Source organism: Etheostoma cragini, chromosome 21 (assembly GCF_013103735.1).
Source record: "Etheostoma cragini isolate CJK2018 chromosome 21, CSU_Ecrag_1.0, whole genome shotgun sequence".
In the NCBI taxonomy this organism is placed as follows: domain Eukaryota; kingdom Metazoa; phylum Chordata; class Actinopteri; order Perciformes; family Percidae; genus Etheostoma; species Etheostoma cragini.
Genome location: NC_048427.1, coordinates 10926569 through 10940932, shown reverse-complemented (window position 1 = coordinate 10940932; position 14364 = coordinate 10926569). Strand labels below are relative to the sequence as shown.

Genomic DNA, 14364 nt, shown 5'->3' with positions numbered 1-14364 from the left:
GGGTCCTGTTTCAATCTGCACCAAGATTACGTGGAAACTTGAGACCCCCAGCAAAAAAACACTGAAAAATGACTTGTATGGCGAAGTCCCAGACATTCATGCAAAGAGCCAACTGGCTGCATCATGTTATTAAGGCTCCTCCATAAGTATAGAAATATTCAGGTGTCGCTTGACGCGTCTTTGACACCCCCTAGCGGGATTACAAAACTTGCTGACGTCACACACAGAAAACGAAACTGACTCAGGAGTTTCACGAGAAAACCCCTCAGAACAGAAAGCAGCCGGACTGCTGACGGTATTTAATCAATTGACAGCTGAGATTGAATGACACCTACCTTCAGGTCTTAGTTCCAGACATCCTCCTGCATCAGATTTCTGACTTTTCTTCCCCCTGAAAACGACTTCACTTGAAATCAACACGCACCGGCGAAAGGTAGGAGAGTTTTGTATTTATCAGAGCAGTCAGAACATTTAACGTGACTGTAAATCTTATCCTGTGAAGTTGTTGACAACCATTAAACCTGTGAACAGATAGGCCAATGCAACTCCTCAGCTGTTGGTTTTTGTCACACATAATCACAAGAATATTTAATGATCGGCTACCTTACATATAGGGGGGGGGGGGGGAGTTTACATGGGCTGCTCAATATATGGGCCTACTCTTCATGGTGTGTTCAGTTTTAGACATTTTGGTTGTTCCTGAGTATATCCTCGTTAATTGTTAATTGAATTGATTACAAGTAGGCCTATTAAATAACTATCGAGGATCTGGAGTAGTGAGTGCTGAACCGCACCTGGCCTCATCTTCGCCTGCTTCCTCTTTCTTGCAATTCAGAAATTGCCAAAATAAGCACATTTGTCCAGCTGCACCATACGACTGCAGAATTTAGGTACAAATTCATGTGTAAACATGCATTGAAGTTGCTTTGTATTTTATTTACTCCCCTTTTACTACTATTTGTTGGTTACTTTCTTTCTGCATGAATCCAGATGTAAAATGACTAAATAGTGTCATCTACAGGCTAGACACATTGTTTTAAGATGGACCTAAACATTATATTCATTAATATAAACCTATAATAAATAGTAAACATATCAATAATTACGGTGAGTAAACATCCAGCCTGGCCCAGCTACTTTTATTGAAATGAAGCACGTGAATAAGTCGTCCACCAACATTATTCAACTATGACGATCTGTCTTACTGATGATCAGGGATGCTGAATGCAGCGCTGCATGGTGACACTGGTGAATTGAAAGTTTTTCTTCCTCCTGCAGAAATGTCTCATTCGAAACCACTGCTCGTCCCGTGGCTGCGGACCAAGATTGACAGCGAAAGGTATCCCGGTGTCCACTGGACAAACCTGGACAGGACAGAGTTCGCCATCCCGTGGAAACATGCTTTGAGACAGGACTCCTCCGACACGGACATCCTCATCTTTAAGGTTATCATTAAAAATATCAGAGACTGTGTGGTAGAACAGAGCACTTTGGGATTGATTTGGCAAGAGTGCTTTACAGATAAAACATATTAGTATTAATATTAAGTAATCACAAACTGTATATGGGATCATAGGCTGTTCATATAATGTGTTGCTTCTTGTCTTCAACCTGTGTCTTCACTGTAGGCCTGGGCAGAGGTAAGTGGCAATGGCCGGGCTCATGGAGACCCCTCGGTCTGGAAGAGGAACTTCCGCAGCGCCCTCCGAGCCAAAGGCTTTAAAATGGTCTCTGACAACAAGAACGACGCTGCTAACCCCCATAAAGTGTTTCGCTGGCCGGCCGAGTCACCATCAGGAGGTGAGGATCCACGTCTGTAGACAATCACCGTTTGACCTTTTATCGTAGTATACACCAGGCAAGTTAAAAAACACTACTTCCTCTGATGAACTGCACTAAAGATCACCTACTACCACGTGTAATTAGATGTGTGTGTGTGACATGTTTTCTCTGGCATTAAATGGATATAAAAAAATGATAGTGCCTTTCTGTCAGTGTGGCCATATTTGATCACCCCACATTACTTTTTATCATCCATACATTTAAATCTGGAATTCATGTTTCTGTGGATAAGATTTGTCACAGTTATATGCAAATCCAGAGCCAATACCATTTGTGAAGGGGATTATCAGATTAAAGAGATGTGTCTTAGGCGAGTAAATGAATAAAAGATAGCAAGCTGCAACTAAACTAAGTACGTTTTTTTTCTTTCACTCTCAAAGCTACCTCTTCTGCCGGATCTCAGGACCAAGATGACCCCGATTTGTTTGAGGATTATCCCCTTCCTACACAAGAAGTAAGCGACCGTGCTTGTGTGTTTGTAGGAACACGGGAAGCAAAATGTAAATGCTGTGTAACTATATGATTGTGTCTGTGATATCTTAGAGGCAGGTCATCCCATGCTTTGATGGCTCTCTCTATCTTCCAGAAGACACTGTGTTTTCAGGTAAAGGACTATTAATTATCTACTGGCATGACTGTTTGTATCTCAGAAGCTACATTTATCCTAATATTCAAGAAATGGCAATTCATTTGATAGCTAGAAATGTGGAATCCCTTATTACTTAATATTTCTAAACTAACTCAAATTTGCCAGCAGAATCCTCTGCCAACCATGATATTCTCCAGGAGTGTCTAATGGGACTGAACATCTGCCCTGAAACAGGTAGGCTTATCAGCTCTGCTCATCATTTCCTCCTCCCTGCTGCATTGGGAGCAGAAAATAACCGTATCAGAGGGACTTTCCCTCCATACATTCTTTCTGTTTCTCCAACTTTTCCACAAAAGGCAACGCAGGCTTTGAGCCTCCTCCGGAGCAACAACAGCTCCAAAACCCAGTTGTGATTGGTGGACACGCGTTGCCTGGGCAACAGCAGTATCCAGTAATGTTTGAGGGTTCAGTCGGTGAAGCTGGGTTGCCTGAGCAACCGGCACGTCCAATGGAGGGAGCCATGGGAGGGGCCTGTGATGGGCATCTGGCAGAGCAGTTCCTACATACAATGACCCAAACCAGTTATGGAGAGAATTTCAGTAGGTTGATGGATGTTACTGTAAAATGGAAATGTTTATTTTACACAGACATTCAAAAATGATTCCTTCACTAAATATCAACATCTAATATCTTCAATAAGGCTTTTAAAATAATGTGGCCTGTCAAAATGAATAAAATCAGTCACGATTTGCAATGTAAGTAATGTATATAAACAGTAATACAGTTAAGAGTGGAACTGTTAAATGTCTTTTCTCTTATCCTTCTCCTCTTTCTGAATCCATAGAGACTCAATTCAGGATATTAGTGTACTACAGAGGGGTGATGGTGTCTGAGCAGGAGGTTCATAATGAAGTTGGAATCCGCTTAGTCTACAGGTAACATCGAAATAAAGCTTTTATCAAAGGGAACACATCTAACAAATGTTCAATATCTCCAGTTTGGCTTCAAATTGACTGTCACAGTTAAAGGAATAGTTAGTCTTTTGGGAAACACATTATTTACTTTCTTGCTGAGAGTGAGAGATGAGAAGATTGTTAGCATTCTTGTGTTTGTACGGTATATATTAAGCTGGAGCCTATTAGCTTAGCTTAGCATAAAGACCAGAAACAATGGGAATCAGCTTGCCTGGCTGACTCTGGCCAGAGGTAACATAATCTGCTTACCAGCTCTTTTAAAGCTAACCAACATCAGGCTAGCTGTTTCACCCTGTTTCCTGTCTTTGTGCTAAGCTAAGCTTACTGTCTCCTAGCTGTAGCTACATATTTACCTTCCAGTCATGATTTTATCTAACCCTAACCGGAGAAAGTGAATAATTGTATTTCCCAAAATGTCAAACTGTTCCTTTAATGTTGTCAGGGCTCTGCCGGGCTATATGACCCGCCTTTCAACTTAAAATCAAACCACTAAATGTTGTCCTCACATCAGGCCTGAACTCAAGGGGACAGTTTTGGATCACGAGTCAGGCCTGACCCTGGTCTCTCTGCCAAGCCCTGGACCCATGCTGGATCATACCCAAGCCAATCTGACCCAACGCATCCTAGACAAGCTGGGCGATGGTTTGGACGTGAGGGTGTCAGGCCATGTGGTCTACGGCCAGCGACTGGGCGAAATCAAAGCATTTTGGAGCCTCTCCAAGTTTGACAGCAGCAGGCGGCCACAAGAGATTTCTAAACTGGAGCCTCAACAAATATACCACTTCAAGGACTTTGTGCGAGGTTGGTGAAAGGAACAATTCTGGGTTTGTGTGCTGTATTTTGCATGTTGGGGGTAGCTCAGTCCGTAGGGAGTTGGGTTGGGAAAGGGTCGCTGGTTCAAGTCCACATATGGACCAAAGGTATGGTGGTGGACTGATAGCTGGAGAGGTGCCAGTTCACCTCCTGGGCACTGCCAAGATGCTCTTGAGCAAGGCACCGAACCCCCCACTGCTCTGGGCGCCTTTCCATGGGCAGCCACAGCCCATATGTGTAATAACAACAGAGGGTAAATTGGAATTTCCCCTTTTGGGATTAATAAAGGATACATTATTATTATTATTATTATTATTATTATGTTTGCATGATTAGTGATTGATTGCTATTTCCCTTTAGGCATATTGGAGTTCATTGATGGGAAAAATTCCCCTCCGTGCTCCCTGTTCTTCTGCCTCGGTGAGAAGTGGCCTGACTCAGACAACAGGCCTTGGGAGAAGAAACTCATCACAGTGGAGGTGAGAGTACCTTTTGAATTATTAAAATGCTCAGAGAGTATTCTCTCACACACAGACCGTAAAGCAGTATTTTAGACGTTTTTTTTTTTCTTGCTCCACATGCTGCACCTCTATCAAATTTCATGAGTGATCAGACACCCTACATTTCTCACTCAATGGAGCGGTAGTCAGACGTACTTTTTAAGAAGCAATTTTGTCTCAGTATTGATTAATAGCACCGGGAGAACAAAGCTGCTGGTGACAGCTGATCCCTCGGGTGTACAAGTTTTTTCTGCTCCAGAGCCTCTACAGAGCAGCGCATGCCGAGAAATGAAAAAGGGACTTTAAAGAAAACATCTTGACACCGGCTTTCTCAAAATTGAGTAGCTTTTCTCAAATTTGCCATCTCGCTTTTTTCATTCTCGTCATTGTGGGATGCCCCCCCCGCTGTCCTGTGTATGCTGTGTGATTCTCTCTGCTGACTCTGCCGAGGCATCGCTAGTTTAACCTGCACCTGGGCGGCCGGGCCGCAGTGCAGCGTGGGTCCGTTTTAGAAAGCAGGTTTAGGGAAAACTCTTGAGTCTGTTAACCTTGAGATGAGGGAAACTCTGGGTTTCTCTGTTTTAGAAAGGGATGTTAATCAAACCTGAGAGAGAGGGGTAACTCTAACTCGTTTCAGAAGGAGAGGTAACTTAACCTCAGAGTGAGTTACTATGGTAACTGAGCCTGTGAACCTAACATGGTCGGGAGCAGGTTTTCTTCTCTCAGTCATCTCCCTCTGACACAGCACTCTTTCATTTCCTCATTCATTCATTCAGGCTCTATCAAGTGCATTTGAGTGCAATTTGTTGTCTGCATGAATAAAAAAACAGTTTATTAACCGTGTTAGGCAGACTATAAATCGTGTGTTTACTCAAAATATGGCTTTTCCTTTTGCCGACAATCCCATGATGAAGAAGCTGTATTACTTTGCAGGGAGTTAAACATACTGAACATTGTGAGATGATATTGAGGTTCTGACTATAGATGTATCTTAATTTCCAGATACCTATTGAACCAATCACAAGCTGGCTTATCTACCTGGCAAGCTATTGGCGGATTTAACACAATGACAATAGAGAAGCGATCAAGCAGCTTCTTGTTTACATTCTACATAGCGGCCACCGAACGCCACTAAAGCGCAGCAGATCGTCGATCTGATTGGTTGAAGAACTATCCAATTGCGTACAGACTCAGTTGAACTATGCCCGTTGGTCACGCCTCTTGTGCCGAGAAAATACATAGCAGACTCCCCGGACCAGCGCTCAATCTCAAATCTATTGACTATCAACCAGACTAGATGCGGAGCATATTAGTAAAGAAGAAGAAGATGAATATGACTTGCTCTGAAACGTTTTTTTTTAAACGTTTTTGTAGTGTTTCCTGAACACAAACCAGTAAGCGCCATTAAAACGGAGTTTCACAATATTGCAGGTGAATGATGTAAACCCTTTGAAATAAAAGATTATGATATTATGATTATGATTCTGTTAACAATGGCTCTGCAGCCTCAGTACCTAGAACTTTTTCACCTGCAGGATTGCAACTATATTAAATAGATTATAGGTTAAATACCATTTCACCAGTAATCTTATGTAAATAACTAAATTAAATAAGCTATTAATACACTATATTGGAACTTACACATTTACTCTAGCAGCAATTTTCTCCCACGCAAATTCTCTCTCTTTTCCTGTGTTGCTTTTTTACAAAATATGATGCATGAGTATTTCCGCCGACCAGTTTGTTTGTGCTTGTTATAATGGTAAATCATAGTATCATGGCTTCATTCATACTGCCTTTTTATAGTGGTGGTGCAAGCGCTTTTGCTCCGAGTGAAGCTACTCTAAGTTGGTTGAACCAACTCTAATCAGCTGTTCTGGAACCGAAAACTCAGAGTTCCCCATCTCGGGGTGAATCAACTCAGAGATCAGGGTTAGAGTCTGTTAAACCTCCTGTGACCTCACCAAACACATTTCTGGCCATAACTCAAGATTGCATTCTCTAATTATAACAACATTTCACATAAATGTCCAAAAGGATTCAAAGATTTTAATGTGAGGACATTTTATATCCAAAATGTCAACTTTACTGTGACAACAGAATGTTCTGCAAAAATAAGTTTCTGGCCATAATTGAAGAACAGAAGACATTTGGTCTGAAGCTGATCATTTTAAAACTTCACATGCCTTCTAATTGTTGTGGCCTAAGAGCCGAGTCATAACAATTACATCTGACTTTCTGTTCCGCCTTTTTTTCTTGTTCTGTGTCAGGTGGTCCTGACTTCAATGGAGCTACTGAAGAATATGGCGGTTGAAGGCGGCGCCTCATCCCTGCAGTCGATGGAGCTGCAGATGTCCCTTGAAGAGATGATGGAGATGTATTGACGCACTTTGCTTAGACTGCAGAAAGTCATTGTTTACACTGTTTCGTAAACTTAACCTCGACAAGAACATCTCAAAAATAATCATGTTACTACAGCAAATAGAATAATAAGGCTGGTATTAACATTTGCTGGTACTGCACAAAGGTGCAGTTTGTACCGTGTTTAAAGCTACATTGTGTTACAATTTCTCCCCTCTAGCGGTAAAATTGTATATGAAAACCAACTGGATATTACTTTCTAGCCCTTCCCATTCATGGATGTGTTAAGAAAACGTGGCCAAAACCGAAATCAGTTCTTAGTATCTCCATCGTTTACATGCTGCTGTTCTCGCCACTCCAATATTAACTTTGATCTTGTTGCTTTGCCTGTCCCTTTTATTGTTTTAATTGTCTTTTTTGCTTTACGTGTCCTCGAGAATAGATGTGATCTTCCATCTTCAACAGGCTTTTCAAATCTGCCGGCCGGCGAGTAATCTCCCCCTGGCAGAAATTCAGAGGTATGTCCCTCTTTGGTTAAAGGAGAAATCCGGTCCATTCCAACACGTGGCTCTGTTGTCTGTAAATTTGGAGTGCTGTTGGTGGAGAGAAAAATGAAAACTTGTTGGTGTTTGTAGACGGTCCCTAAGCTCTCTAACTGCTGTTTCAACACAGGAACTAAACAGAGCTGAATTAGCACAACTTTTATGCATTACTTTCACATCTACAGCAGTCAAATTCACTGTGTTCACTCGGAAGGAATCATAATTTAATTTTAATTTTAATTTGTCTATTAATCCCCCGTGGGGAAATTACAATTTACACTCTGTGTACACACTTTGTTAGTAATCACACACACAGGCCTGAAATACACACACATGCTCAGGACCTATTCATGCACTAATGGCGAGATGTCAGAGTGAGTGGGCTGCAAGCTGAACCAGCGCCCTGATTTCACATGGGTAGGCACTTTCAATGGCATTTTGAACATGTTAAGAGGCTAAAATCACAGTTAAATATTGCCCTGTTTAAGCCTATTAGGTGCTAACGCTAGCAGGAGGATAACACGGTGTAGGCAGCACCGGTTGGTTTCATTAATTTCACTAATGAAGCGACTCGCTCGTATGTATTCTGAATGATTCTGAATGGCAGATTTGATGCTTACGAGAATATTTTGATTAGCTGGTGGAAGTACTTACACATGAATGAGCAAATATTTGTGAAAGAACGTTTTTTTTTGCTTAGAATCAACTGAAAAAATTACCCAATGTAGGTTTAAACATAAATATGTGCTTTTAAATCTATTTAAGTATTTTTACATTTAATGAGACTTGAATCAGAGTCATCAGGCAGGAACATTTTTTTAATCAGTGATGTTATTGGTGCTAGTGTTTCTGAGAATTAAATCCACTTTTCTGAGATTTTTTTATTTTTCTGAGATTCTGCTGCTGTCATTCACTGGAGTATAAGTTGATTTAAATGTGCAGATGCTTGGATTTTGTATTACATGAGACAGTTTTAGCACAATATGCACACACACCTGAGCACAATCTGAGAGTTATGTACAGCAACACACTAGAGACTCCTGTGAAGATTTTGATTTCATCTTCTACTGAAGGATCACAGCTAACCAATTAGTGTGTGTATCAGATGAAGCCTATAGAAGAGACTGAATGAAACTATTCATTAAAATACACAATATCAGTATAAATATAAGGGTTCAAGACTTTATTAAAACAATTGACAAAAGTGAAATCAGTTCCTTACTATGATCTACTATCAATTCAACTCAAACCAGTGTGACCGTATTCCTGCTCTATATTATTAGTTTGAATCCAAAGAAGTAGAAATGAAAAAAAAGGGCTTAAATAGCCTTTCTTGAGTTCATTTAGTTTTAGATTTACTGACTGAGTTTGGGTGAGAACTACACTCTGTATTCATGTTTTTCAATACATTACATTACATTACATCACATTTCATTTAATTTAACATTAGAACATTGCAAATGTGACATTTACAAAAGAACATCAATAAATGGAATAAGTGGATTGGTCTCTGTTGTCGGATGTGTCAGTTCTTCTCTCCTTCCTCTGCTTCTCCGTCATCCTCTAACCCAGACTTCCCCTCCTCAGTGAGGGAATCTAACATTGGGACAAGCCTTCCCTCTGGATCCACGCCCATTGGCTGGATAATGTTTTCTCTGGAGACAAATGAGGGTTGAAAAATATGGACAATTTATTAATTACCATTGTTCTCATAGTACTTATTGAATAGTTGTCTGCTCTCAGCCCGCACATGACCCTAGTGTCAGCGGTTTCAGTCTCTCCTATATCTTTAACACCTTTAGTGAACTATATATTGTATCGTACCTGGACAGCTTGTTGAAGAGCATGAAGAGCCTCTTGGCCTCCTCCTCCTTCTCCTCCTCTGTCATGCCCTCCATAGGGTCCGGCTGCTCCACCTCCACCCGCCCCGTCACCGGGTTGATGCGATCTCTGACCTGCCGGTACTCCTCGGTGTCCGAGTCCGAGTCGCTGGAGTACTGGGCATCAGAGGTGAAGATCCTGGAGCCCTGGCCGCCCAGCAGACCCCTGGTGGCCAGCAGGCCCGCTGCGTTGCCGTAACCTGTGTACTTGATAAAGCGGCTCACTGGAAGAAGATGTAAAAGTGATGATCAAAAATGATCAGTGATGAAAACCATTCATTGATTGCACATATTTTGTATGTATTTGTGTGGGTGCAGAAAGGAAAACAAACAATATATTTAACACCACAGGGAATCACTGATGTACGGAAGACGATTAGGGCCACATGTGAAAGAATTATTTTCAGTTCTAAGTTTACAATCAGAATTCTGAGATTAAAGTTAGAATTCCGACTTTTTTTTTCTCCAGAATTCTGACTTTAAACTCAGATCTCAATACATTTTTATGGCCCTAACCCTCTTCTATACTGATGCATGTTGTGCAGTCAAGAAAAAAACACCCAAATGTATTTGGAATTCTAGTGGAGGGCCCAAAGTTTCAAAACCGTGATAATGTGTTTACTTACCATTTTCCTTGCAGAGGACGAAGATGAGGTCAGCAGCGCAGTGTTTGAGGTCTGTATCCATGTGAGTCATGAGACGGATCAGACGACTCTTCACCGTCGAGCCTTCCTCCGGCTTGTGTGATGCGTCTCTCAGAGGAGGGAGGATCTAATGGCGAGAAAACATAATTTTACTTGTTTTGAACATTTGAATATGTTTCTATTAAAATCAAATTATTGTGAGAAGCACGAAGCCTTCTCAGAGGTGTCATGGTTTGTGGGGTAATGGTATTACATGTTTCCTGATGTAATGGCGTGTTTCTCTGTGTCCTCTGCAGCTCTCTGTCAGCAGATTGAGGACTGGTGTCAGCTTCTCTTTCATCTTATCACCCTGAGAAGAAAACAAACAAGGAACGCCTCAGGTTTGTTTTAACAATCAGCAAAACTCAAACTTTCAACGTTTTTTAGGCGCAAACTCTTTATTTGAGCTTTTTCCCAACTTCTCTGCATTTCACTTTGTGTCTCACCACCTCCAGGCGTCTCTCCATGAATAGCATCAGGGCGTGGACACAGTCCATGTTGACCTCCTTGCACTGGTCCGAGTTGGGCTGCAGAGGCGGCACCAGCAGCACATCGAGACACTGGAGAGGCAGCGCTGACAACAGGTTGACTGTGTGGCTGAGACAAGATAACAGGAACACAGAGTGAGAGTCGATAACAGAGTGAAAGTATTGGGTTCAGTTCAGCATGATGGATTAATATATCAATTCTATAGATAGTAAAACTGCAAACATATACTACAAATCAAGCTGAGATCAGAATTAAACATTACAAAATGTCTATATATATACATTAATGAGCCATGAACATTAGACGAATCATCCCTGATACATAATCTTTTTTTTTCTTCTTTATAAAGATAATTAATCCTTAACAGTAAAGATAAAATGGAAAACAGGAATGAAATGTATATCACTAAAGGTCATTTGAACCGAAATGAAAAATTAAACGGAAATCGAATGAGAAAAGTTCAGCAACTTCAAATGCATCTGCATTGTTGTTATTAATGATGATGATGATGGAGGATGATTGTCCTTGCAACTTCCCTCCTATCCAAGCTCACTTTGGTGCATGCTCACCCCTGCAGTTCATCGGTGTCGTCGGGAAGCAGACACTTCTTCAGCAGGCAGAGACGCAGGATTGCCACAAGGTGTCGGTACAGAGCTGCGTCATCCTGAGTGAGTAGAAGATCATTTCAGTCATCTCTTCATACACACTAAGTTACAATCTTATCTTTACAGCCTATGGTGCCAATCTATTTGGTTTACTATGGCCTCAGTGTCGCTGACCTCACTTGGCTCCTGCCTGTGGGTGCTGTAGGTGATGTTGAAGAGGATTTTGAGGATCTCTATGATACACTGAGAGGCTTCCAGTGAGATGGGGGGTGCTGCTGGGTTCAGCACACACTCGTACTGCTCCTTCCACTCAACCTCCAGGCAGCTTTCCAGAGCTGCTGTGAAGATGGACACACCTCCCTCCTGGAATAGCAACACAAGGCAGAAAACTTAAGGTGGCATGATTGTGAAAAGAAGATTTAATATGGGGGAGGGGGGGGGTAAAAAATTAAAATACAATATTATAGCGGATATATCTGGATTATTTAGGTTGCTTTCATCACATTTAGCTAATTCTTCTCACAATTAAAACTGATATTAGTCTAGAACAACATTTAACATTTAGGATAAACATTTACCTTTTTACTATTTTACTTAAACACATTATTGACAATTGCAAACACTAATTTCTTCCTAAAATGTGAGAAAAATTAGCTAAATGTGACAAAAGTGAGCTTAATCATAAAAATATATCCACTGTGAAATTGTATTTGAATTTTTACATTTGGCGCCCCATTGTTTAGGGGACTGTTACATGATCTACCACATCTCATAACTAGCATTATATTAAATTCCCTCCATAGTTAATAGAGTAACTCTGTATGTTACCTGTCGAAGCTGAGTGCTGAGCTCTCGCCGTAGCGCAGTGATGAGGAACATGAGGCGTAGCTCATAGAAGCGAACACTTGAGGGAGCTGAGCCACTGACATTGGAGGAGAGACGCTCTGTGAGGCCACACATGAGTCTGATGGAGAAAATAACAAGAGGTTGGCTGTCTGGGAGTTTGCTGGTTAATACAAAAGCCAAACTAAATGTTATTTTGACAAATGAAAATAACAGTGTCACTGAGATTAGCCATACACAGTTATTTTCTCAGCTACACTTCAAGTACCCCAGGGTGATTCAGGACTGTCTACATTTGACCCGTATATGCAGGGAGAAAACAGAGAGTGATGTTTACAAAGTCAACAGCTAAATTTAACAGTATTTTGGGATTGTTGCGAGGAAGCCCACCTGAGAGCACTGAACCTCTCCTGTGCCCAGGTGCTGTTGTACACCACATTACACAACACCTTCATGGCCTCTTTTCTCTGCGCCTCCTCTCCTGACAACACCCCCTCTTGTACTTCCTCCCCATCCATCTTGCTCTCTCGGCGGTCCTTCCTCCCTCTCTCCAGCACCTTGTAATGGATGCCACTACTGTGCATTTCGTTGAAGCTGGGCCTGTGGCTGCCACACCCGCTAATGCTCTCCAGATCTCCGCTGTTGGCGATGCTGATGTCACTCTTGGCGTCCTCATCGGAGCACTCTTTGTTTTGGTCATTGGCTTCGCCCTCGTCCTGGTCAGAGCGACAATGCAACACTTTGGCCTCAGCGAGAGAAGCGATTATGTTATCGTAGAAATCAGAGTCGGGGTCGCTGGGGGCGTCACTTGCTTCAGTTGTGCTTAGCCCGGCTAGTTTGGCCAGGGTCAGCAGAGCGCTGTCGGTCACCAAGGGGCCCAGGACCTTTTTGTCTCTGGAGAGGATTCTCAGGGTGCGTAGAGACACTCTTAACAGATGGCATTCAACTTCTGTTCTTATGAACCTCATCAGGACCATAGCTAAATTCTGAGGACAGTAACAAAACAGATATTTAGTTTAACTACATTCTGCAACAAGAAAAAGACATCAGGCCTACCTTTTTGCAAGCAGAAAGTGACAGTGTCAGGCACCTGTCTAAGGATGAGGCCTCGATCCTCCTGGTCGTCCTCATCACAGTCAGAGTCAGAATCGATGTAATCCCTCACTTTATTCTTCCTGAACTGGTACACCAGGGCAAAGAACAAATATGATCAAATACCGTTTATTATGAAGGCTCTTGCATGCGAACAAAAGCAACATTTAAACATTATATACAAACAGTGAAAGCCCCGTACCTCGTCTAGTTTTTGTTGCTTTAAGAGGTGGAGAATCCGATTTCAGTGAGCAACGCAGCAGAAGAGAGAGAGAGAATAGTATCAGTGCATGTGTGTGTCACCATGTAAAGGGCCATGTTACACAAAGTGTCGTATTTAACCATTAGGAGTTTTAACCATTAGTTCCTGGCACAAAAGTTTCTTCTTAATAGCTACAAACAACTTACTTAACTAAAACAAAGGGGGCGGGGTTGACCCCGTTGCTAAGGATGACATTGTGTTTCTGATTTAATTTACCCACGATTTCTACAGTGATTGACAGGTGAGCAGCCTGTGTCAGTGAACCTGAAATATTTACCCATGCGTATAGATTTAGATTAAAAGAGCAACAAATACAATTAAATAATTCATATTGTAAATTACAAATCAATAAGATAAAATGTATTTAACTTACTGTAATCAAAGTAAATAATTGATAGAATATATAATAAATGAAAAATATATTAAATAAATTAATAAATTAAAATTGAAACTGAAATTCTAAAATAAAACAAGTTAACTGACTTTGAATCAAGTACAAATTGACTTACTGTATATTTAAGGCAATTTAATTTAATCATAAGTTAAATGTAACTAAAAGGGAATTTAAATTAGATACAAAATTAAATTATTAGATTTACATAAAACAATTTTTTTTCATAAAGATAATGGATTAGAAAGACAGAGAGACAGACAGTCATACAGAAAAATCAACACAGACAGACAGATAGATAGATAGATAGATAGATAGATAGATAGATAGATAGATATAATGGCTGCAAATGATATAGCTGAACATGTTGAATAGATTAATATGCAGTATGTTGGTTATGCAGTCGGGGCTCAGTATGTCTGAGCATGCAAGGAGAGAGGATCAGGGACAACTGATACAGCACAATTACTAATCACAGACAGAGTGTGGAGTGTGTGT

The 14364-nt window shown here is 41.2% G+C and overlaps 2 protein-coding genes across 6 annotated transcripts in view; one reads left to right on the top strand and one right to left on the bottom strand.

Moving 5' to 3' along the window:
- Positions 1–218: 218 nt before the first annotated feature.
- On the top strand, positions 219–7249 carry irf3 (interferon regulatory factor 3). Of its 4 annotated transcripts, none has more exons than XM_034861165.1 (11): positions 219–433; positions 1279–1445; positions 1629–1800; positions 2223–2296; positions 2386–2446; positions 2600–2665; positions 2797–3030; positions 3276–3366; positions 3917–4206; positions 4579–4697; positions 6989–7249. In XM_034861165.1, the coding sequence occupies exons 2-11, from the start codon at positions 1281–1283 to the stop codon at positions 7100–7102; spliced, it is 1386 nt and encodes a 461-aa protein (XP_034717056.1). In that variant the 5' UTR covers positions 219–433; positions 1279–1280; the 3' UTR covers positions 7103–7249. The 4 variants fall into 4 exon arrangements, with proteins under 4 accessions (XP_034717056.1, XP_034717054.1, XP_034717055.1 ...); XM_034861163.1 differs by having other exon boundaries at positions 2785–3030; XM_034861164.1 differs by having other exon boundaries at positions 2597–2665.
- Positions 7250–8787: 1538 nt separating this feature from the next.
- LOC117937288 (synembryn-A) overlaps positions 8788–14364 on the bottom strand; it is a 6780-nt gene continuing 1203 nt past the window's right edge. Inside the window, exons 4-14 of one of the 2 annotated variants that reach the window (XM_034861132.1) lie at positions 13416–13433; positions 13212–13301; positions 12512–13107; positions 12107–12242; positions 11453–11641; positions 11243–11337; positions 10634–10781; positions 10399–10494; positions 10128–10272; positions 9446–9725; positions 8788–9276 (exon numbers count right to left, since the gene is read on the bottom strand). In XM_034861132.1, coding sequence (XP_034717023.1) covers positions 9147–9276; positions 9446–9725; positions 10128–10272; positions 10399–10494; positions 10634–10781; positions 11243–11337; positions 11453–11641; positions 12107–12242; positions 12512–13107; positions 13212–13301; positions 13416–13433 — 1923 coding nt within the window. In that variant the 3' untranslated portion in view covers positions 8788–9146. Of the gene's footprint in view, positions 9277–9445; positions 9726–10127; positions 10273–10398; positions 10495–10630; positions 10782–11242; positions 11338–11452; positions 11642–12106; positions 12243–12511; positions 13108–13211; positions 13302–13415; positions 13434–14364 lie in introns of both variants that reach the window. The other variant, XM_034861131.1, reaches the window with a different exon arrangement.